General features: G+C 33.3%; 3 protein-coding genes across 3 annotated transcripts; 1 reads left to right on the forward strand and 2 right to left on the reverse strand.

The window, feature by feature from the left end:
• Positions 1-531: 531 nt before the first annotated feature.
• On the reverse strand, positions 532-7,465 carry LOC112527394 (UV-B-induced protein At3g17800, chloroplastic). Its single transcript, XM_025138025.1, has 3 exons — positions 7,026-7,465; positions 3,921-4,192; positions 532-1,470 (listed from the first exon to the last, which is right to left on the reverse strand). Exons 1-3 carry the CDS (start codon positions 7,170-7,172, stop codon positions 651-653), a joined length of 1,239 nt encoding a protein of 412 aa, XP_024993793.1. The 5' UTR covers positions 7,173-7,465; the 3' UTR covers positions 532-650.
• A 4,880-nt stretch (positions 7,466-12,345) lies between these two features.
• On the reverse strand, positions 12,346-12,873 carry LOC112527908. The gene has a single exon (XM_025138761.1). The coding sequence runs from the start codon at positions 12,736-12,738 to the stop codon at positions 12,535-12,537; it is 204 nt and encodes a 67-aa protein (XP_024994529.1). The 5' UTR covers positions 12,739-12,873; the 3' UTR covers positions 12,346-12,534.
• Positions 12,874-15,427: 2,554 nt separating this feature from the next.
• LOC112528175 (putative peptidyl-tRNA hydrolase PTRHD1) lies at positions 15,428-17,631 on the forward strand. The gene is made up of 2 exons (XM_025139135.1): positions 15,428-15,816; positions 17,341-17,631. The coding sequence occupies exons 1-2, from the start codon at positions 15,457-15,459 to the stop codon at positions 17,521-17,523; spliced, it is 543 nt and encodes a 180-aa protein (XP_024994903.1). The 5' UTR covers positions 15,428-15,456; the 3' UTR covers positions 17,524-17,631.
• The last annotated feature ends 4,323 nt before the right edge of the window (positions 17,632-21,954 follow it).

Below are 21,954 nucleotides of genomic sequence, written 5' to 3' on the forward strand. Positions count from 1 at the left end.
ATTGTACTTACGCACAAGTTACTTATAATCTTGAATTTTAAGTAATATACATCAATAAACAGTACTTTATACATAAAAAATTATTTTTAAGAGTTTTTGTCAAGTGTTTTATAATATAGTATAGATTACGTGGTTATGAGGGACCAGTTATGTGACCAGTTACGACTAGCTACGACATTTTCACCCGGCAACTGGTAATAATTGGAACCATTACAGCATCTAATGGGCAAGGACAAGGATCGGTACAGACCGATTAAGTGCCAGACCAGTTAACCGGTTTGTCTTTCTCTAAATTTCTCATGGCCAAATGGAACGTTTAATCCAAAAGTTGTCTAGATGATTCGGCTTTTCCACAAAATGGTGACGAAACGTATGACTTGTACGAATCTCTCTGTTTTCCAAGTCGATCCAGGTTGTCAGCCTGGAAACTTTCTTAATCTCTTGCTTGAATGTTACAATCAAACTGAGTGGAGACCATGAGCCTCGTCCCTCAATGTTCAAACCCATGGCTCGAGAACACGTTAAGGCTCGGCCTGAATCCCGCACTTGTGAGGTGGTGCGGATCAAATATTTTGAAGGTTTTCTTACAATGAAAGGCACAATTCAGACATCATATAGCAGGTTTCTATATGCTTTAATACTTGAATTTCTTAGCTTTTCAAAAATTGGTACTTAGATTCTGTGTAATTTTCTGCATCCCACAAAAACGATCCAAAAGCGACCGCCTCAAGTACCAGCATCGTCAATCCAGAAAACGTAACGGAAACCACTTCGTCGTTGGATGCACCTAACGAACCATCATCAGATATCTTGATATCTGGCCTTCCAAACAGAGCCTGAGTCTGCTTTTCTATCAAAGAGATTGCTTCCTTTGATCTTATCGTTGCGTATCGCTGAAGTGTCTCCGCGTCCAAATACATCACGTATGATCTTAATCTATATGATTTACCATCATCGCCAGAAGAACTCATGAAGCTCTCCTCTTCGTCATAATCTGGTTGGATCCGTATTAACGAATCCGGATCCCAAAACGGGCTTTGTGGGACCGGTGGTTCTGAATAGCTTGATTGCTGTTCTTTATAACCTTCAGGAAGTGTGTTCATGGATCTCTCAAGTTGAAATCTTTCATCAACCCTTTTCAAGAAATATCCATACATGATGGATGCAGCATACAGTTTTCCAAGTTTTATTTTGCTGATCTGGACGGTGGACTCTAAGGGGCCCACGAGGCGGTCCCCGAGTACGAGAGCTACATGGTTCTGGATCATTTCGAGTGCTTCAGCAGAGTGGACCGATTCTAGCTTCATTTCTTGGTTAGGCCAATAATCAATCCTTCCAGCGGGATCGGAGGTTGCTGATACTTTTGGGATCATTGAGATTTCTTTGTCAACGAATTTCTGAACAATCCAGCAGTACATTATTTCTTCCAATACCTTCTGCCTATCCTTTTCTTTCACTTCAGCTATTCTCCTGAAATTTAATGACTGCTACATATTATATTTCAGATGAAAAGGACCAAAGTGATTAGGAGACTCTTGAAAGCCAAAAATATTGTACAAGTTGATGAATTTTGCATCAGATACAATTCAAATTAAGGCCATGTATGGCAACTATAAGTTTAGCTTATTTTTTGAGTTTATTGAAAAAGTCTCGTTTGATCAACCATAAGCTAGCTTTTTGAAGAACTAGTTCAAGTACTGTTATGTTGCAGTAAGCTATACAGGCTTTTTCCACTTTTTTCCAATTATGCCCTTATATTTTTCCAATAATTCTTCAACATGTCCTTCAGGTCATTTTACATTGTCATTTAGTTTATCAGCTGGTTTTTACCAAACATGACTAGTTTATCAACTAGTTAATTAATCAGCAACTACCTCTTTAGCCAACAGCTAGTTTGTTAGTCAACAAGTTATTAATGAACAGCTAAGCTTTTTAGCTGAAAGCTAGTTTATCAACTTATGCACAAATAAAATTACTAAGACAGACAATCAAACCTATTTCTTGATTACTGGAAGGAGAGAAATGGGCGCCTGTGACTGGTAGAAACCATGCATTTCAAGCACAAGTTGAGAAGTCCATCTTGATGATTAGTTAAGACAAAGCATAGAAGTTGTAGCTGAGGCAGAAGTTGGAGGGTCAAAGAAAGAGGCTATTTAAGTGTGAAGGGTTTATACTAGAAGGCACAAGGGTAGCGAGGGAAATGAGATATGAGCTGGCAAAGTTAGTTAGGCCATGGGAGTAGAGAAGTTAGATATATACGGCGGAGTGCTTGGATGTGGGAAAAAAAATACTGATCTTCCATTTTTGGCTCTGAGCTTCACAGCTTTGAGAGAGGGACCATCTCCGGAAATCTCGTTATTACTGTTCCTTCTTTGAGTATTCCATTATCAATACATGAGTTCATCTTCTTTTTCATTTATATCTCTATTATCTGGATTGTAGTTTGGTTTACAGTCTTTGTGATGGTTGCTGATGTGAGTTTTTTTAACAGATTTCTTGGTGCCCCAGTAAAAAGAAAACTCGTTCCTGGCTTGGTTGGCTCTCTACTCTTTCCAAGAAGTTCTGTTTAAAAGAACCTATGACAACTCAAAGCTCAAAAACTCTATCGAATGGAAGGGAGAAGGACAGGATCACAGAAGTAGGGCATAATAAGGTTATAATAGCATGCTATTTGACTTTAATGCTTAATTAGTTACGAGTGGATGCACAAAATAGATATTTTAATCACCGGAAATTTAGGGTACTTCACTAGTTTGGTTCGTTGAGTATTTTACTAGTTAGGAAAGGTCTTTTGGGGTTTTATTAGTTTTGTTATTCCCACTTCTAGATTAGGTTTTCTATCATCAAGATAAAGAAAGAAATCACCAATGTTTATTCGGTCATGCTATGGCATAATTTGCGTGTTATTCAAGAAAATTCTCTGAACAAATTTTGTGTATACTTCAGCATGACTCCAGTTCCTAGTTAGTTTTCCTAGTGTAGCTGTGTAGCATTGCTTGTTTATGTTACTTTCATATATTAATCCTGCATCACTGTCTGAATCAGAAACTCAAAAGCTAGCAGACATTCACACAATTTCAGAGGATGGGGGTATTCATATTTGTCCAGCCAAAATGCAAAGTTTTTCAGGTTATCTTCAGAAAATCAGAATACTTCATATCCTTGGTGGAGAATAGTTGAAGACTTGAAGCATCACCAGATTCCTCAGCCCCAATCTATGGGTTTTTAGAATTAAGAATCTTCAAATTGGAAGACATAATATCATTCAATTCTGTCTCATGTGAGTTCTAACCACCCCAGATCGCTAGAAACACATAAATTGGTATGGTTGGATGTGATATAGTCTGGGACCAAGCAAGGAAAAAGTAATCCTTTTGATGAGTATTTTCAACCGCATCCCTAAATTTGTTGCCAATTAATTCTTAGATTTGTGCCAAAAGTTGTAAATATTTTACAAGAATGATGTCTAAAGCAAAACAACCACCTTGCAGACACCGTTTATGTGATTGGTGCACTGCCAAATGGGCCATCATCAACTCATCCACAAACTCATAACTCGACTGAAAGCAATAATCTCAAAAATTGTAAATGGTTTGGGACTACCTACTTAAGGATATTTATCAGTGAAAGCAAGGACAACATATCATCTATACCTATCTAATCATGCCCTCATGTTAGACCAAATGCACTTCCCTTTTTCCTTCAACTTTCTACAATTTGAAATAACACTTCTGTGGTAAATCAAATAAAACAATCGAAGTTATATGAACTCTGTGTCATAGGGAGCTCCTATACACTACACCAATTATGCTTGACAATTATGATTAAACTGTCCACATTTGATATCTTTGGGAGAAGTAGAGAACAATACGTTTAAATCATGCTGCTATTATATGAAAGGCTGTAACAATTTTGCTTACTTGTAAAGGCTTAGATCCATAGATGGAGGAGCAGATTCTTCTTTTTGAGCATCTCTCTCATTCTGAAGATTCTCAAGTTGTTGATCGATGGCTGCAGGGAGCAGATGTGGATGGGTTTGCAAAATTTGTTCCAGGAGCTGGCCAACTGGAGACTCAAGCTGAAGTGGCGCTACTGGAACCAAACCATTACCTGAACCACCTGAAGCTTTTGCTATACAACTCCTTGCTCGGTATGATTCGCCTCCAACTCTCGACATGGGGAACGGAGAGCTCTATAATGCATAAGAGTCATGGAGATAATTGAGTGCATTTAATGACATTGGCAAGAAATCATAACAATGGGAGCTTCACATTAAAGCTTAAACCACACATTAACCGAAGATTGGATGTGCAGCAAAATGATGAACCATTGTCTGCTATTACGAGATTTTACATCATGCATGGGCAATAACAGATTTCCTATTATTGATTGGATAGTCACATGCTAATATCAACCACAATTACAATATGGGGAAGTGTCACTTTGAGTACATGTGAGACCATTAATATGCATACTCTTGCTTTGAAATTTCCAACCATGTACAAGTGTATAGCAGACGAGAGTTGGGGATGCCTTTGTGGTAATCAAGGCTTGTCATTAAGCATGAAGTGTCAAATTCAACCCTTTTGGTACCCTCACATCTAAAAACGAAAAGGATTTCGACTAGATGTAGAAGAAAGCACAGACATTCATTGAACCACAAAGAAAACAGAGAAAAGGAGTCAAAAGTGAGAGAAAAAAGGAAATAAAATAAATGACATCTGTAGCAGAAAGAACACATATGTCATCAGTAAACCACCATTATCATTGGTTCCTATATTCTTAACATTATTAGAACAATTGATTCTGTTATATTTGTATTTTTGAGATGGGTTAGGTACTTCTTTTAGGGAAACCGGTACCCCATGAAAGAAATCTTCTCCTAAGATTGGCATTTCAAAGTAAATGAGATAGACCATATGCTTATCAACAAATAGCAAAGCCAACATGCCATAAGTTACTACTACGTGCTCCAGCCATGAAAATTCAGATAAGCAATCACCAATAATTTTCTAACTAATTAAATATAAGACACCCATGACTAATACAACTAAGCTGCTAATAGGCCAGAGCAATTTTGCAACAGTAAAATATTTGCATTCATCAAGATCACTTCCGGCTAGCTCTAAAAAACTTCATGTGTTGTTTCATGTGAATATTCATCTTGATACAAGAAATTTAAATCACCTAGATTATGAAGAACTAGTGTATCTACTAAATTAACATAAGAAAACCATCAACTTAAAGTAGCAATAGGAAGTATAGCATCCCATAAATGATGTTACTATTTCCACACAAGAAATTATCATGGCATTAGAGATATTGGATGCTTAAGTGTTTATTCCTCAGGTTTCATATTTCGGGCCATTTGCCCATATCCACTGCATACATACATATATTATATATGTATATACATACATATATAGGGGTCCATTTAAGGGAGAAATGATTAGTTCGTGATAACTGTGAGATCCAATCTCAACTACAAATCAATCGATAAATTAGGAAACTAATATTTTTGGTAATTTGACTTAAAATTATAATAGAAGTGCATTTTAAATTTTTTATCTCTCCTCTCTCTCTCTCCAACCTCCGGCCTTTGACAAACACCATACGACACCTAAAATACAGTTAAATACACAATGTGATACCCAAAACACACCAAGTAAATTTTGAGACCACTGTGATACCAACTGCTGGGGGGATGGGGGAAGGGAGATAGGTAGTGAGGGGGTCATAGGGACAAAAATGGGGCTAGCTGTCGGGAATGCTCATAGGTGGGGTGTTTAATGGTCAATCATCGGAGACGGTGTCTTGGTCAGACAAGATGACTGGAGGAGGTCACCGGAGTGGTGGGTGCCTGCCGGATAAGGCCAGGTATGTGTGTGTGTGTGTATGCATATAAAATAATTAAACTAATTAAAGTAAATGAGAATATTAAACTAATTAAAGTAAATCGAATAATCAACACAATTTACTAATTTACCCTTTGTTTTATTTTAGTAAATAGTATCAATTATTTAAAATGATTTGACTCATATTAGACCTCACAGTTATCACAAATTATCTGCTTCTCGTTTGATTAGGCATATATATATAGGGTTGGGTTCACGTGAGACCAGACTGTTTTCGTGAGACCATATTTTTACACTTGAAACTTCACAGCAAAAACACTATGAAGGTTTAAAAAAGTCGAAACCTTCACAGCAAAAACACTGTGAAGGTTACCTTCACAGCAATTTGCTGTGAAGTTTCAAGTGTAAAAAGCTGGTCTCACGGATCTCACGAAAACAGGTTGGTCTCACATGATCCCAAGTCTATATATATATATATATATATATATATATATTGATTAATGATATAATTATGCATTTTTAAATCTTCTGCCCATCCACCATCGTCCTTCCCTAATCATTCTTATCCTCACGACAGCCCTCTCAGCTAGGCCATCACCAGTTCACCATTATCTCTCGTTGTCTCATTTTCACCCTTCCTCGTAAGCTGGTTGTCAATCGCCTAGTTCATGGATAGTTGGTTCGTTTTCCAGATCCTCTGATCACAGGCATCTGTTTCTTCATCGTTAACATTGTTAGGATGGTGTCAATTCTGACAGACTCAATAGACAGTCGGGCATCCCTCATGAACTAGGTCATCTAAGGTCGTCAGAGTACTCCAAGCTTTTGTGACCAATTCGAAGCTCAGTAATCAGGAGCGCTGTTTTGTCTCATACTCCCATATATAAGACAAATTTTCATCAATTTTCAGTTCAAAATCATGATCATTTGACCACATAATAAGAGATTACATTTATAGAATATTTGCAGCTTAGAATCGGAATTTGAGCATAGTTCAGATTTTGAAATAAATGAGCTTCAACTTAGTTAACCGAATTTCACGCTCCCAAGCACTTACCTCCCAAACTATTCACCAGCGTACCTACTATACACACTTTACTTATACGAATTTCAAACAGCTGAAAACGTCACGCATATGAAAAAGAAAATGCAACGAAGAACATAACTTACTTTAAGAAAGCCGATAGACGGAAGAAACTTAGATTCAGAAAAAGCATGGACATGTCGGAACTCAATCGACCTAGCACAACAAGGAGGTGTAGAAGACGGATAGAAGACGGCGGTTACATCGCTAAATACGCCGCCGGAGACTTGCATAGTGGTTGGTTCCGGTGATTGGAAGTCTGAAAAGAAGAGCGTTGCAGATATTTTTGCTGAATGTTCTAGAGAAAATTCCAGTCCAGTTAGATTTCGTTGCACAATGGAGAAGGATCTTTATACTTCTTGTGTCTGGACAAGGAGCCTTTACGGGATCTAAATGAACCCTCAGCAACCAACACCCAATTTTTGCATCTATTTAATATCTGTTCAAAATTTCCCTAAATTAAACTTTTGATGTATTGCAGATTTAGTCCCTATGGTATAAAAGCTTTTTCGTTTAGTCACTATGGTATAAAAGCTTTTTCATTTAGTCCCTATGGTATAAAAGCTTTTTCGTTTCCGTTCATACATATGGTATATAAGTTATAGAAAAAAAAAACGTTAGGGGCCTTTAGGTTCATATAATGAAAGTTGGTGGAATTGAAATTCATCGAAGAAATTTGATAGAATTTAACCACGTGTATGATTGACAAGAATTGGAATGGAATCTTGCAAAATAATTAGAATCTATTCCACATATATGAAAGCCCCAATACAAAATAATTTTTTCTCTATATTTGTTTCGCATGCCAACTATTGATTTTAGAGCTCCTGTCTTGTACCGGTAATTGGGTTGTCCCGGTCAAATGGTGTCACCGTTTGAAGAAAAAAAAAAATGGGTCCGTCCCTGATCATGCCATTAAACTCCTTTAAATTTTGCTACCTTTGTTGTCGCACCATGAACAGTAATTGATAATGACCAATGACCAGATCAGTCCATAGTTGAAACTTACTTCGAGGCCATCATTGAAAAGGATTTCAATGGTTGGTGGTATTTTTTTTTAATTAACCTGGATATCCAATTCGCTATGCGAGCTGACTAATCTCAGGACAACCATCTGCTTTGCAGATAGCCCGGAGTCACCGCATTTGAACCTCCGTGGTCATAAGAAGATTTTTATTCCTCCTTGGATTTGAACCTGGAACCTCCTGAGTACTTTTGACCTTTGGAGTCGAGCTTAAACCAACCAGACACTTTGTTCATCTCTGTCATTGGATTTCAAGGGGCGGTGGTATTGTTGAAACATGGTCGAGGCACTTTGTTCATCTCTGTCGTTAGTTCATGAAAAAGGTTTGGAAAGAGGTTGAAACATAGTCGAGGCACTCCTCTACTCAACAAGCCATTGGTGGAACACGGTGTTTCCATTATGATTAGGGTTTTTACTGGTTATTGAATCAATTAGGGCTTTATTTTTTTAATATTTATATCAATCTAATTTAGGATTTTGAGTTAAAAATACACCAAGTTTTGGTACATAGATGTTTATTTTTGTATCAAATTGTCCCAAATGTAGTTTAATGTTATTTTATATGATATAAAACGAAACAGATCAACCAAAAGTATAAATGATTTTCATACAATTTTTTTTGAATATGTATACATGATTTAAAACCTTTCAGACACAACAATCATAAATGCCACGTCATTTATAGATCTGTGTACGTAACTTAAAACCATTCCAACACAACAGTTATAAATATCACATTTTACAAATAAACATCGTCAAAAGTTTATACATTCGAAGACAACAATTGCCTTTACAAACATATGTCATGTGTATCCAAAAAAAATTGTTCGAACATATACGAAGACTGAAATTGTTTCTCATCAAGGAGTTATGGATAATGTTATCCGAACATCAGATGCAGGATATCTTACACGCAGACTTGTTGAAGTAGTTCAACACATTGTTGTACGTCAAACAGATTGTGGCACACCATATTTTAAGACTATCACTTGTCGTCATCATAAATTGATTTCACAAGCTCTAGTTTGACATCATCAACAAGCTCTTCTGAAAACAATATTAGGTCGGCTTGTCCCCAAAGTACTTACCCATCCAGATGATTTTCATCACATTGTAAGGTACCAGTTTTTTCAACTCGTCGCGTAAGTCATCCATTTCGTCGTAGAATCCAATATTTTCATTTGATTTGTAGTTTCATGGATTTCATTCTTTGTTTCTTCGGTGTTATTTCAAATCATCAAAATAAGTACAAGTATCTTCAATACTCGTCGTTCAAGCTATGCATTTCGGTTGTAGAAACCAATATTTTTCATGTAATTTGTAGTCTCATGGATTCCATTACTCGTTTCTTCAACCAGATTGGATAAGTCAGTTGTCTTTTAATGCTTCAAATCATCACATCAAGTACAAGTCTTTTCAACTCATTGCTCAAGTCATCCATTTTGGTCATAGAATTCAATGTTTTCATTTGATTTGTAGTCTTTAGATTAATTGTTGCTCCTTGTCGACTTCTTTTCTAGGGGATGGACGACGATCAATGCTATCCGCTCTGTGGTTCGAACTCGTTTTTTAGTTACACCCGTTTAACCAAAAGAATTCCCCTTCTTATAGATTGAAGAATAATTCCAAGACAACCGATTCCAACAATTAGGGCAAGATTATCACCACCACATCTTATCTTTTCTAGGTTTATGAAAAGAAAAGAGATCTCCACTAATAGAGGGAGTTCCCCATCTTCAATGGCATAAAATCGTAAGTTGTTAGGCAGATTCAGACACACATAAAAGTAAGAGATATGAACATCGAAGAAAGAAAAGCCTTGCGGTATCTATCACTGACAACGATGTAATACAAATAAAGCGTGAACTTGAAGATCGGAGAAAGAACAAGCTTGCCGATACTTATTACTGGTGACTCTGGATTTTTCCAGATTTGGCGAACATCTGGAATAACTAACGAGACGTAATAGATATACAGTAAAGAGATCACAATGAATTTGGGTAAAATGTGAAACAAAAGATTGAGGGGTTTTTGAAATTGATTATTTGAAACAACTTATGATTTTCTACAAAAATCCTTATCAACTTGTTATAAGTTATAATGGTTTAACTTTTTCAAAAACTCCTTATTACCGGTTTAGCACCGGTATAAGTTATTTATCCAAACACTAAAAAATGCTTATTAATGATGTCACACCTTAACGAGTCAATAAATTATTTTTATAAACAATCTCAAACATCCCCTGAATTCATTTAGGTTAAACCACATATTTTTTACTATTTTGCATTTAAGTTAATTTACCGCTCTTTCGGTCTGGAGTTTGGGCTTTACAGATACACTTTATATTTTGTTATATAATTGCTAAGAAATAATATTAGAAATTATGATAATACTGAGAACTCGTACATTATATATTATTTTACATAATTTTTTTATTTATAGTTTTAATTTAGTATATTGATCGAGATATATTTGTTTCATAAATATATTTTATATGTGTTCGGTTTACATCCTTAAAACTCAATAATGATGGCGAGCATAGAGAAAGGGCCATCTACAAACGATTACCCGAATAAACACTTACCGAGTCACATTCCTTATTACCGAAAAAATATGACAAGTACCAAGAATCTTACCCCGTAAGAACGAATGCAAGGACAAGAGTCGTAGTCGATAAGTGAGAACGAAAACTCTTATCAATGTTAGCGTTTACCGGATAAATTTTACATATGATATCATTCTGGTGGATTAAAATTTCCCACTATAAATAATTGATAGTGTTGAATTTACAGGTAAACATTTACCCGGGTAAATGTTTGATAAACAACCGCTTACTTGGTATGTGAAAGTGACGGACTTATTTAATAAGCACTTATCGGTTACAAATGCTTCCTATCAATCAGTTTTGATTGCTAGAAATGTTACCTATAAGATAAAAGGAAGTGGTAACTTTTATCAAGGTAAACGTTTGATAAACAACCTTTAACGTGCAAAATCGTCTATATATCGTCTATCACTTAGGGTGCGTTTGGTTTGCCGGAATGTTTCTGAGGGATTTGGATTCCTAGAGGGATTTGGATTCCATGGGATTTGGATTGGATTAGATTTAAAATCCATTCCTGTGTTTGGTTTGCAGGATTTGGATTTGATGTGAAATCCATTCCTCTGTTTGGTTATATCACTTGCAGTCTTAGGTATATTTGAGGCAATTGTAGGGATATAGCAGTGGCATAGTTCCACACTTGTAGGCAATAGCAATGCTAAAATGTAAGACTACCTCTTGAAAGAAAACAATGTGATCAAACAATTCATATTCATTCATCAGAGCAACAAAAATTACCAATCAATCAATAAATTAGGTTCTTCAAATTGAATACAGACTACTGAGAACAGAGAGATATAGAGATTGAATCAAGAACTTACCTCCGATTACGGGAACAGGGAGATATATAGATTAGGGAATTGAAATTGAATACAGACTACTGGTTGAAGCAATCGACAGGAAGCGATGGAGAAATTCAGGCCCTGCGCAATCTTGTGGAAGCGATGAATCGGAAAGACTAAAACCGAGTTGTGTAATCAACATAAAATCGACATTCTACAAAAGAAGATCGATAAACGTACCTTAAATCACTCGATTCTGCTCGCGTCTGGATCTCTCTGAAACCCTAGATTGGGGCCTTGAGGTACCGTATGATTCTCGCACGATTCTATCTTTTTAACAGCTGCACAGCTTCTCGATTGATAAACGTACCTTAAATCACTCGATTCTGCTCGCGTCTGGATCTCTCTGAAACCCTAGATTGGAGCCTTGAAACCCAAAAAGCTAGTTGCACGTTCGCTATCTCTCCTTTCTCAGGCCCTGTTGGAAGCGATGGAGAGGAATCCCATGGGATTTGGATTTGAAATCCCGCGGTTTTGCAAAGGATTTTTAAATCCCGCGTCTAATGGATTTTTATCCAATCCTAGGATTCCAAATCCTTTACAATTAAGCAACCCAAACACGGGATTTCCTGGATTTTAAATCCAAATCCCTCCAAATCCAATCCATTCCCGCAAACCAAACACCCCCTTAGGGTTTCCTCCCCTCCCCCTCTCAATAACAACCACTCTCAAGGGTGAACCCATAATTTTTTTCGATTGATATCATTTAACTATAAGAAACAAATATAAAAATAATTTTTACAAAATCATCATTAATCTGATTTATTGATTAATTCATTACTTTTCATAGGTAAGATCCTATATTCAAGTCTTTTATTACAAAAAAATTCACCAACATAATAACTCTGAAATTAAAAATTAGAAATGAAGAACATGATATTAATAGGATTCAACACTTCCATGCAGATCGGTATCATCAAATTTCAACAAATACGTGATGTGAAAGACGAAATCTAAATTTAACAGTAATTCATATGCAAAAACACAATCGAGACTAAAAATACATAGATTCATATAATTCACATTATTGATTCTAATTTTATACACATGTAAATAATATACATAAATCAAACTAAGATTTCGAAAACAACGAATGATCATCGCTTAAAAACGATGAAATCAAAACCCTAATACTGAACAACAAGGCGTCGGGAACAGAGAGTACAGTAATACTTACGTTTGGTCTTGTAGTATAAAGGAAGGAAACACAATCTCCACTGACTTTCGATGTCCATCGCCTGTATCAACCCGCCGCAGTAAGGACAATTTCCCGGCGCATGTTTTTGTCCGACGATCCTCTCATCTTCATCGCATACGAACACCAAACACATTTCTTCCGATCCTCTTTAATTTCCTTCTGAATGATTTCGCTCGTTTGATATTTTGACGATCCAGAAACTTGTGAATAGCTTGGCAAAACCATGAATAACAATGGTGTAGTTGATATTTATAAATGGGGATATTTGATTGAGAAGAGACGGGAATGTTCTCCAAGTTGGAATGTGTACACAGGTGGCCAGGTGGGGAATTTTGCTTTTGAAAATCTAGAACATTCCAGGTGCTATGGAAAAAGTAATTGTACGTTATGCAGTTGTAGTTGTACGTTCTTTTGGCCTCGCGTATAGCCTACGGTTGACACGTCACATGATGTTCAGTTATTTTATTTTATTTATTTTATATTTTGTTAAAAAAAGTAAATATCTTGTATAGTTGCGTTTGAAATTATAGTGTTATGATACTTTATTCCTTCGTGCTGTCTATATTATTATTTATTTATTTTTTAATATATAAAAATTATATTAAAATTAAATTAACTTTTATCTTATTTTTATTTTAAAAAATCAGATTTTACGTTTATTTAAAGGTCCAGTATACCTAATAACTTGTTGATGATGACATGGCTTAGTTAGGTTAATACCAACTAATATGTCATGTTGTATTTAAAATTTACATAATAAATACAAAATAACGAAATGACATAAAAAAAATTTTAAATAAAATTTTAATTTAGGGATTATTTGACGGTTGTTAATGTTTTGATGCAGAATTACTAAGTGATCAGAATGATTAAAAATCTATTATGATATATAGTGTAAAATGAAATGTAATTATTTGGTAATTATTTACAACGAAATTAGGGCGTTGAATGATTAAGACAGACCCATGATACAGAATCATCAAAAGACAAATTTTTGTATCAAACAAGATTCGTCTTTTAACAATTCAAATATTGTTTTTAATTGAACTATTAAGAGCTAAACAAAAAACCCCTTAATTTATCTTTGTTACCATTATACACCCCATCCCATCCCCTTGACTTATCCTGCCAAAAGCTTCGGCAAAGAACACACACACCCAAATTTATCTTCGAAGCAACACATTCAAATGGAAGAAATATCATCAAACAATTGATTAATCCATACATCAGAGAAATTCATAAGAAAACCCCATTAATTATTGACATTTATTTTAGAACAGAAGAAGTAATTTTTTAACACGAATCGGTTTTATAGTTTAAGTTTATATTTTTATTTTGAAATTCAAAACATTTAAATTGTAACAAAAATTTGAATCAAATAAATTAAATTACTTTAAAAAAGAATTGTAATATTATTTTTTTGGATTTTTTGAAATCAGTCTTTAAATCAATAAGGGGTTATCTAGTTTTTTATTCATTAAGTTTTGAATTTATTATGTTGTTGTCTGAGTTAATTAAAATAAATTATTATTGATTTTTATCCTGAATGAATAATCTAAATAACAAAAATGACCATTTTAACTTTTTGTCTACGTAAGTGTCGAATGAAATAACATGTATTATACTTTAGAAGATAATTGACCCAATATATCTTAATACACCTCATTAATATTCATATTCAGTTAGGATTAATTAAAGGACCAACCCATAATAACATGGTTAATAAGGTAGCGTTTGTTTTTTAAGAGTGTTGAAGTATGAAGTCTGATTTCACTTTCGATTTATAAGAGATGGTCTTAAAGTCTGAAATCTGAATCAGTAAGATTGTTAGTTTTTACATTTGAAATCTGAATCGATCAAACTAGTTCAAAAATATAAAAGATAAATAATTTTTTTTTTACAAAAGTATAAAAGATAAATGGTTCTTACTAACGAATCTCTTTCAGCCTCCAAAACTATGAACAATTTGATAGAGGATGAATTAAGATTGAGAGGTATTAAGGGATACATTTATCACTTAAAAATTTAGAGAACGTTTAGAACTTTTAAACTCTTAATTTAGAAATAAAACAAATGCTCTTAATACTCAAACGTCTAAACGAATCAAACTTTAAAGGTATTAAACGGTAATTTAGTGTTTATCTATTTCTAACATATGATCCATTATTTAAAAATACTAGAAGGGTACTCGTGCAATGCAGCGAGATAAATCTTTATTTCACTGTTTAGTTTTTATTTTTTGTCTCTGTCAATATAATACGATTTTTTGTGATTTTGAGAAAACAATAATGTTTTTGTTTTTGAATGAAATATAAATTTGAAGATAGCATAAAAAATTTTAAAAAAATAAAATCGATATTAATATTAAATTAACTATTTAATAGTTCTCGTTTTTTTTTGTGTAAGTTCTTTAACTCAATTTTTTTATTATAATTTAATTTAGGTCTAACAACAAAGTAATTTATTTTTGGTTTAATAGTATAATTTTTATTAAAAATAATAATTAACATTATGTTAAAAACTCATGATTATCTTAATTATATTTTAGATTTTTTATATTTAAAATATATGTTTATCTTATATTTGATTATRTTTATCTATAGTTAGTTACATAAATTTAAAAATGAAGCTTTAATAAGTTATAAAATCATTTGTAATATTGAATTTTAGGTATAATTATTATTTCTTAATATTATTTTATGATATTAAAGAATTTTAGATCGGGTAGCAAGAAATTAAAAAACTAACGGGATGGAGAAGGGGGAGTCGGAGTGTATGACTTTCTTTGTAGGTATCGTTATCCTTTAGCGAGCCGTAATCGAGTGTGGACGGAGCCACAGGGTCCAAAGCCATGGCCGCTGTGCATTCACCACGTTGCATTACTCACTTTACTTCTTTTAAAACACTCTCAACGGCGTCGTACAAGAGCAACCTTCCCCCTTCGTTCCTCCAACCCCATATTCGCCGCCACTCGTCTCCAATGGCCTCCTCTTCCGACGCGGCAGAGGTTCCGGCCACCGGAAACTCAGAAACAGCATCCGACGTGCTAGTGCAGTACGTGGTGTTGCGACGAGATCTGATTGACACGTGGCCACTAGGGAGCGTTGTAACACAGGGCTGCCATGCCTCCGTCGCGGCTATCTGGTCACACAAGGATGATCCTCACACTATTGACTACTGTAGCCCAACCAATCTCGATTCAATGCATAAGGCAAATACTCTGTTTCTTTAGTCACTTTTGGCTATATGTTGTTTGATTTCGCTAGTTTTTGATCAACTGTTTTAGATGTCATGGCTGTAAATCATACACTGCTAAATTAAATTTGAAGAATGCACAATATGTACTTCCCAATTGATGTCAGCTTTAATAATTTTCGTCAATATACCCTTAGCCTGTTCTGAACATATTAATTTTATGTCTTAGTTGATTAAACAAGTGTGCAAGCACATTATTGAAGTTTGTGCACTATGACCAATTTATCCTCATTCTATGAGTTATGATAATGAACAACATTACGCTTGGTTTATGCCCAATCTAGTTGTGTGGGATTTGAGAGGGAAGGAAATCTCAGATGCATCTCTACGAGTTCCATATGGGGATCTGATAAGTATATAAGGGAAAAAGTGCTTCTTGTTTAAAGGTTGGGTTCCGGTGAGAATGGAAGTCACGGTGAGAACAATAAGAAGTGATCTCCACCCTTGGATCAATTCTAATTGAATATCAACACTAATGAGATGCACCAAATCAATTCCCATGTCAAAGTGCAATTCATGGGATAGAGTTGAGAATTGAGATTAAAAGTGATCAAGGTTCCAGATCCTTCTTATGCTTCTCATCTTAACTCCTATTCTCACACGATCCTTCATCTCTTGTTTAAACACTCAGTCCTTTGTAGCTTCAAAGTTGATAAAATTTACCTTTTTATCATGATTGAGAGGGTTGAATTGCAAGATGAAGCTAAGCTTCTTACTTGGTAGCTACACTTCATTGTTAGCGGAATGTAGGACAAAAAATCAGAACTTTGTGTAATTTGATGCCCTTGATCAGACCTGCTGTATGGACATGTGTGGGTAAGAGATGTGGGGGAGTCTAAGAGGCCATTTGGTTGGTTTTTCATTAAGTCCTATGGATAAAGCTGTCTGTATTGACAATCTGTCTGTATAAATTGGGAGAGTTTTTTAATAGATGGAAGGAGTGTGTTTTTAATTAGGACGGGCAGGTTTGGAAAAAACTTGGCTTTCTGCACAAAGTCCCCCCCATAAGCTTATTGAATAAGCCACTTTCTATTTCATAAACCCCCTACCAAATAGGTATTTATAGCTGACCGAATAAGTTGTGAATCACATTAAGCTCATTAAGCTTGCTAAAAACATGCCCTAAGAATAATATGAAGCATGATATTCTTCCAGTTTAGACTACATGGAGATTATTTCTGGGCGTTTGTCCCTCTGTCTTTATCACTTATACTCTGTCTGTCCCGAAATAATTATAACTACGTCTAAGGATAACTCAGAATACATACAACATTATGATGGCAATGATAATTAGGCTCTAAGTACAGGAGCCACTTTTCATTTTGGGGTGGAGCTGAGTTCATTAGCATGGAGTCATGGATTTGTGTTCCATTGCTCTTACTGAAAATAGTAAAAGTGACACCCATCAGGGTCGAATAATTTTATTTGCAAGGATATGGTAATTTTACTACTAACAAATCTTTGGGTTCGGATTGTGTAGGTGACTCTTGAGGTGAAAGGAGAAGTGCAGTTAAAGAACTTGTCGGAGAAGCTTACAAGCAATGACATTGCTCATAAGCTATGGATTGAACAACCAGAAAACACTCCTACATGTCTTGCCTCCAAACCCTACCCCAAATCTGTTGTTTCACCGTTCTTCAAGAAGCTGAAACTCTGTAAGTGATAGGATTTAATGGTGCCAAACTGCTAATGATGAATATTGTTATCATTCGTCTTCATTGAGATAATTATACAAGCTACATATAAGTTGTTGTTTTGTACGCATGGATTACACTTGCTGATGGACTAATGGTCTTAGGATTTTAGGTTGCCCAACCCAATCTATCATCATAATATCCCAACTGCAATGCCTCCTTTTTAGGCATAGAATGCTGCTTTTCTTTGGGTAGAGGAAACTTAAAAATGCTATTACTGCCTGTTCTATTAATGTGTTTGATCTCAATCACTCTTCTACTCTTCTTTACATAAAATGGAGGTGAAATCTTAATACTTTAATTGAAGAAAACTTGCAACGGGAAGGACCAAGTCTGAATGTGTTTTGTCATTATTGTTAAAGAGAAGGTTAAGATGAGATGTTTTACTGTTTGATTAATATCTGTTTTGGACCTAGTCTTGGACTGAAGCTAGAGGTCGGCTGGGGGTGGGGACGGAGATGAGGAATAAAATAGACAAATAACTATTGAAAGTAGGAGACGGAAAAAATTGTAAGGAGGGTGGTGGAAAGCATTATAAGTGATACTTATTTTTTAGCATGTTAAATGTGAGATTATGAACATGGTTTTTAAATTTTGGGGTCTAATTTCACATGTGTTTGGATGTTGGGGCCGTGCTTCGACATGTGCGGTTGAACCTTTATCTGTAGTCCCGTTCAATCATCTTTTGTGTAGTCTTGTTCAATCATCTTTTTGTTCTTAATTGTACGATATTTGAAAATTGATTTAACTTTTACTTTTTTTTACTGGTGTCAACTAGTAAATTAGTTTCAGAATATTATTAATTGTTTAGCCAATTAATTGCTTAGGGTGGGTCACATTTGAGAACCCATAAGATTATGATCATTTTGAGAACCGGTGTATTAGGTGTTATTTTACGTGATTACGGTTTGGATTTATGTATTGAATAACATAAATTTATTTCACAATCTGTTCGTTTCACAATGTGAACATTTTTTATGTGTTTGTGAAACAAAAAATACAAATAAGAAGTTTCATATTGTGAACCGAATATATATATGAAGTACACATAGTGTGAAACAAATATATGTTAATCAATATATTAAATTCTAGTCTTAAGAGTCGTTTACTAAACGCTTACATGGGTAAGCGCTTACTAAGCCACATTACCTTACCAGATGTATATGGTAAGCACAAAAAATCTTTCATACTAAAAATGAAGGCAAAGACCAAGAATCTTTCTTAGTAAAAATGAAGGCAAAGACCGAGAATTTTACCACGGTTAGTGTTTACTTGATAAATTGTTGCATATGATACCGTTTTGATGGACTAAAATCTTATCTGAGAAGTAAGTAGTAGTGTTGAATTTTGCCTGTAAACACTTACCCAGGTAAGTGTTTGGAAAACAATCCTTCGATAAAAAATATACAATAATAATTTTCACAATTATCATAATATATGTGGTTCTCAAATTATAATTAGTCCATTGTAAAATTAGTCTTTGTTATTTGAAATGTCCTTAGAGCATCCATAATGCATAACTCATTCAAATACATTTTTTACTTCTGTCACATCAACTTTCTACTAATTATATTTAACAAAAACTCATCTTTAAAAATCCTCATCAATACAAGTATACAACCAATATATATATATATATATATATATATAGACTTGAGATCATGTGAGACCAAGAGTTTTCTGTGAAACCAATTCTCAACCCTTGGATTAGATCTATAATCTGAACATTCATAATCATAAAAATGCCACGAGATTTCTCAATAATCACAAAATTGTCAATGTGCAACTTTAGACCATTAGATCATTAGCTTATAAAGTTGATTAATGAACATAAGTTGGTCTTACGAGTCTCACGAAAAACTCTTGATCTTACGTCACCCAATCCTCTCTCTCCATATATATATATATATATATATATATATATATATATATTTTGATGTGGTAACAAAAACTTTTCAGTTATTTTTTTTACGATGATAAAAAGCTATTCTGAAATAGTAAAAACCTTTATAGCAGTGGGAGAGGCTCTTATATGTGACATCACTTGGCATGATGTCACACAATGTTATGTTTGTGGATTTGAGATGGAATCATGTTGATGCCATTACATATGCTCTAACAAAAATATAGTTTCTCATTTCTTTTTAGACATAAATAAAATTATTTTAGTTTATTATTTAGGAAAAATAAGTTAATTTATTTTTTGGATATATGTTTGAATGCATTTATATAAGTTAGCTTACTGAAACGTTACTTGAAGTAACATTTTGGTCGCTTATTGTCACTTTTTCTAATTATAATCCTAATTAATATTAATTGTTATTTATTATTATTAATTATAAATAAATATTAATAAAATCTAAATCGTACTCACATTAATAAATATAAGTAGTATAAATTAAAATTTAATTTTAATTATACATGATTTATTAATATTATTTATTAATTATTTACAATGCTTATTAATTATATCAATTATTTTTATAATTATTTATTTAATATATTTAGTTATCAAAAATCATAAATATAACAATTTTTGTAATGTTTACGTAATGTAAACTTTAAAGTTATGCTTATTTCATTTTATAGATAATGAATGTGTTAAATAATTTGAATAAAATATTTAATTTATTTTTAAATATAATACTAATTAGAATATGCGAGGTAGTCCCTTTTTATTTTTATTCATATTATATGTAATGATTATTTAAAATCATAAATAATAGATTTTTTTTCTAAAATTTTTTTTAACAAATTCAAATTTTACAATATATAATAATCAATTTGAAATTCTTATAATCAATATATTACATTTTATATTTTTTCTACCATCTTGTTTGTATTAGTTGTTTATTGATGCATATTATTTAAAATTCAAGATTACAAGTAAATTATGTCTAAGTACAACTTATTAAACCTTTATGTTTGAATTCGTGTAACTAAGTGCAGCTAAACATAATCAAATAGAGGATAAATATCTAATTTTAAATATAAACAATCTAAAATTTAATAAGGATAATCATTGAGTTCTAACAGAATGTTTAAATATTATATTTATAAAAAACTATATTATTAAACCAAAAATAAAAAAAATGAATTAAAGAAACAAACAAAATCCATACTACATTATAAAGCATTTAACAAAAAACTTTTAAAAACCAGTTTTATGCATGAGATACTGTTTATTGATGCATATTACTTAAAATTCAAGATTACAAGTAAATTATGCGTAAGTAAAACTTTTAAAGTTTCATGTTTGAATTTGTGTAACTAACTGCAGATAAACATAATCAAATAGAGGATAAACATCTCATTTTAAATATAAAAAATCTAAAATATAATTAAGATAATCATTTAGTACTAACAAAATACTTAATTATTATCTTTATAAAGATTATATTATTAAACCAAAAAGAAAAAAATGAATTAAGGAAATTCACAGAAAAAAGAGAAAATTTTAAATAGTTAGTTTTATACCAATATCAATATTTATTTTCAATTTTCTATGATATATCTATACTTTATTCAAAAATAAACTTATTATCGTTTTCTCAAAATCACATAAAATCGTATTATAACATCGATTGAGACAAAAAAAATTAAAAATTGAGTTGTATCTCACTTTATTGTACGAGTACCTTTCTAGTATATATATATGCGTTTTACAAAATAAATTTAAGTAAAAGTAATTTCTCTTCTATTCATTTTTTCTTAATAATAATAATAATAATAATAATAATAATAATAATACATATTCGTATTAAAATGTCGAGTTTAACATGTGACGTTCTAACAAAATGACAGCTTTTGATATGAGTTTTGTTTTTCGAAACGTCTAAAAATCGTAGTTACTTTTACGATTTTATCCATATAAAACGTATGTACGTATTTTTATAGTTACCGACAAAAAATTAAATATAAAAAAGGAAAAATAATAATTGTTTTGGAAAGTATGCATATAAGCGTGAGGGTTGATGATAACAAATGCGAAAGATGCCACTACTACTTTAACCCATGCCCCTGCCCCTGCCCCTAGCGTACGGACGCCTGCCCCTCCATCATCTTTTTCGTTTTCATTTTTTTTATTTACCTACTAAATTTTAATAGAGCAAACTACCATTTTTATCCTATTGGTTTGTTGTTTATACGATTTTCGTCCACAAGTCTTTGGAAATTGTCTTTTTGGTCCTCGTGGTTTACGGTTCTTTTCCCATTTTGGACCTTTGACTAACTCTGTTAAAAGAGTCCGTTAAGTCAAGGGTTTTCAGGTCATTGTACCCTTTTATTAAATTTTTCTCCTTTGTATTTTGTATATAGAATGGTACTCGTGCAATGCAACGAGCTATATCATGATTTGAATGTTTCGTTTTATTCTGTCTCTGTGGATGTTTTAATACGGC

This window comes from Cynara cardunculus (genome assembly GCF_001531365.2).
Source record: "Cynara cardunculus var. scolymus isolate 2C chromosome LG 15, CcrdV1, whole genome shotgun sequence".
Taxonomy (NCBI): Eukaryota; Viridiplantae; Streptophyta; class Magnoliopsida; order Asterales; family Asteraceae; genus Cynara; species Cynara cardunculus.

What these genes read in the sequence shown, in the direction of transcription:
- LOC112527394 (XM_025138025.1), bottom strand. Translation starts at nt 7,172, where the DNA reads ATGCAAGTCTCCGGCGGCGTATTTAGCGATGTAACCGCCGTCTTCTAT. An exon ending in CGTCTATCGGCTTTCTTAAA is followed by an intron (nt 4,193 to 7,025) that starts GTAAGTTATGTT and finishes TATGCATTATAG; the next exon opens with AGCTCTCCGTTCCCCATGTC. An exon ending in ATGGATCTAAGCCTTTACAA is followed by an intron (nt 1,471 to 3,920) that starts GTAAGCAAAATT and finishes ATTAAATTTCAG; the next exon opens with GAGAATAGCTGAAGTGAAAG.
- LOC112527908 (XM_025138761.1), bottom strand. Translation starts at nt 12,738, where the DNA reads ATGTGTTTGGTGTTCGTATGCGATGAAGATGAGAGGATCGTCGGACAA.
- LOC112528175 (XM_025139135.1), top strand. Translation starts at nt 15,457, where the DNA reads ATGGCCGCTGTGCATTCACCACGTTGCATTACTCACTTTACTTCTTTT. An exon ending in ATCTCGATTCAATGCATAAG is followed by an intron (nt 15,817 to 17,340) that starts GCAAATACTCTG and finishes CGGATTGTGTAG; the next exon opens with GTGACTCTTGAGGTGAAAGG.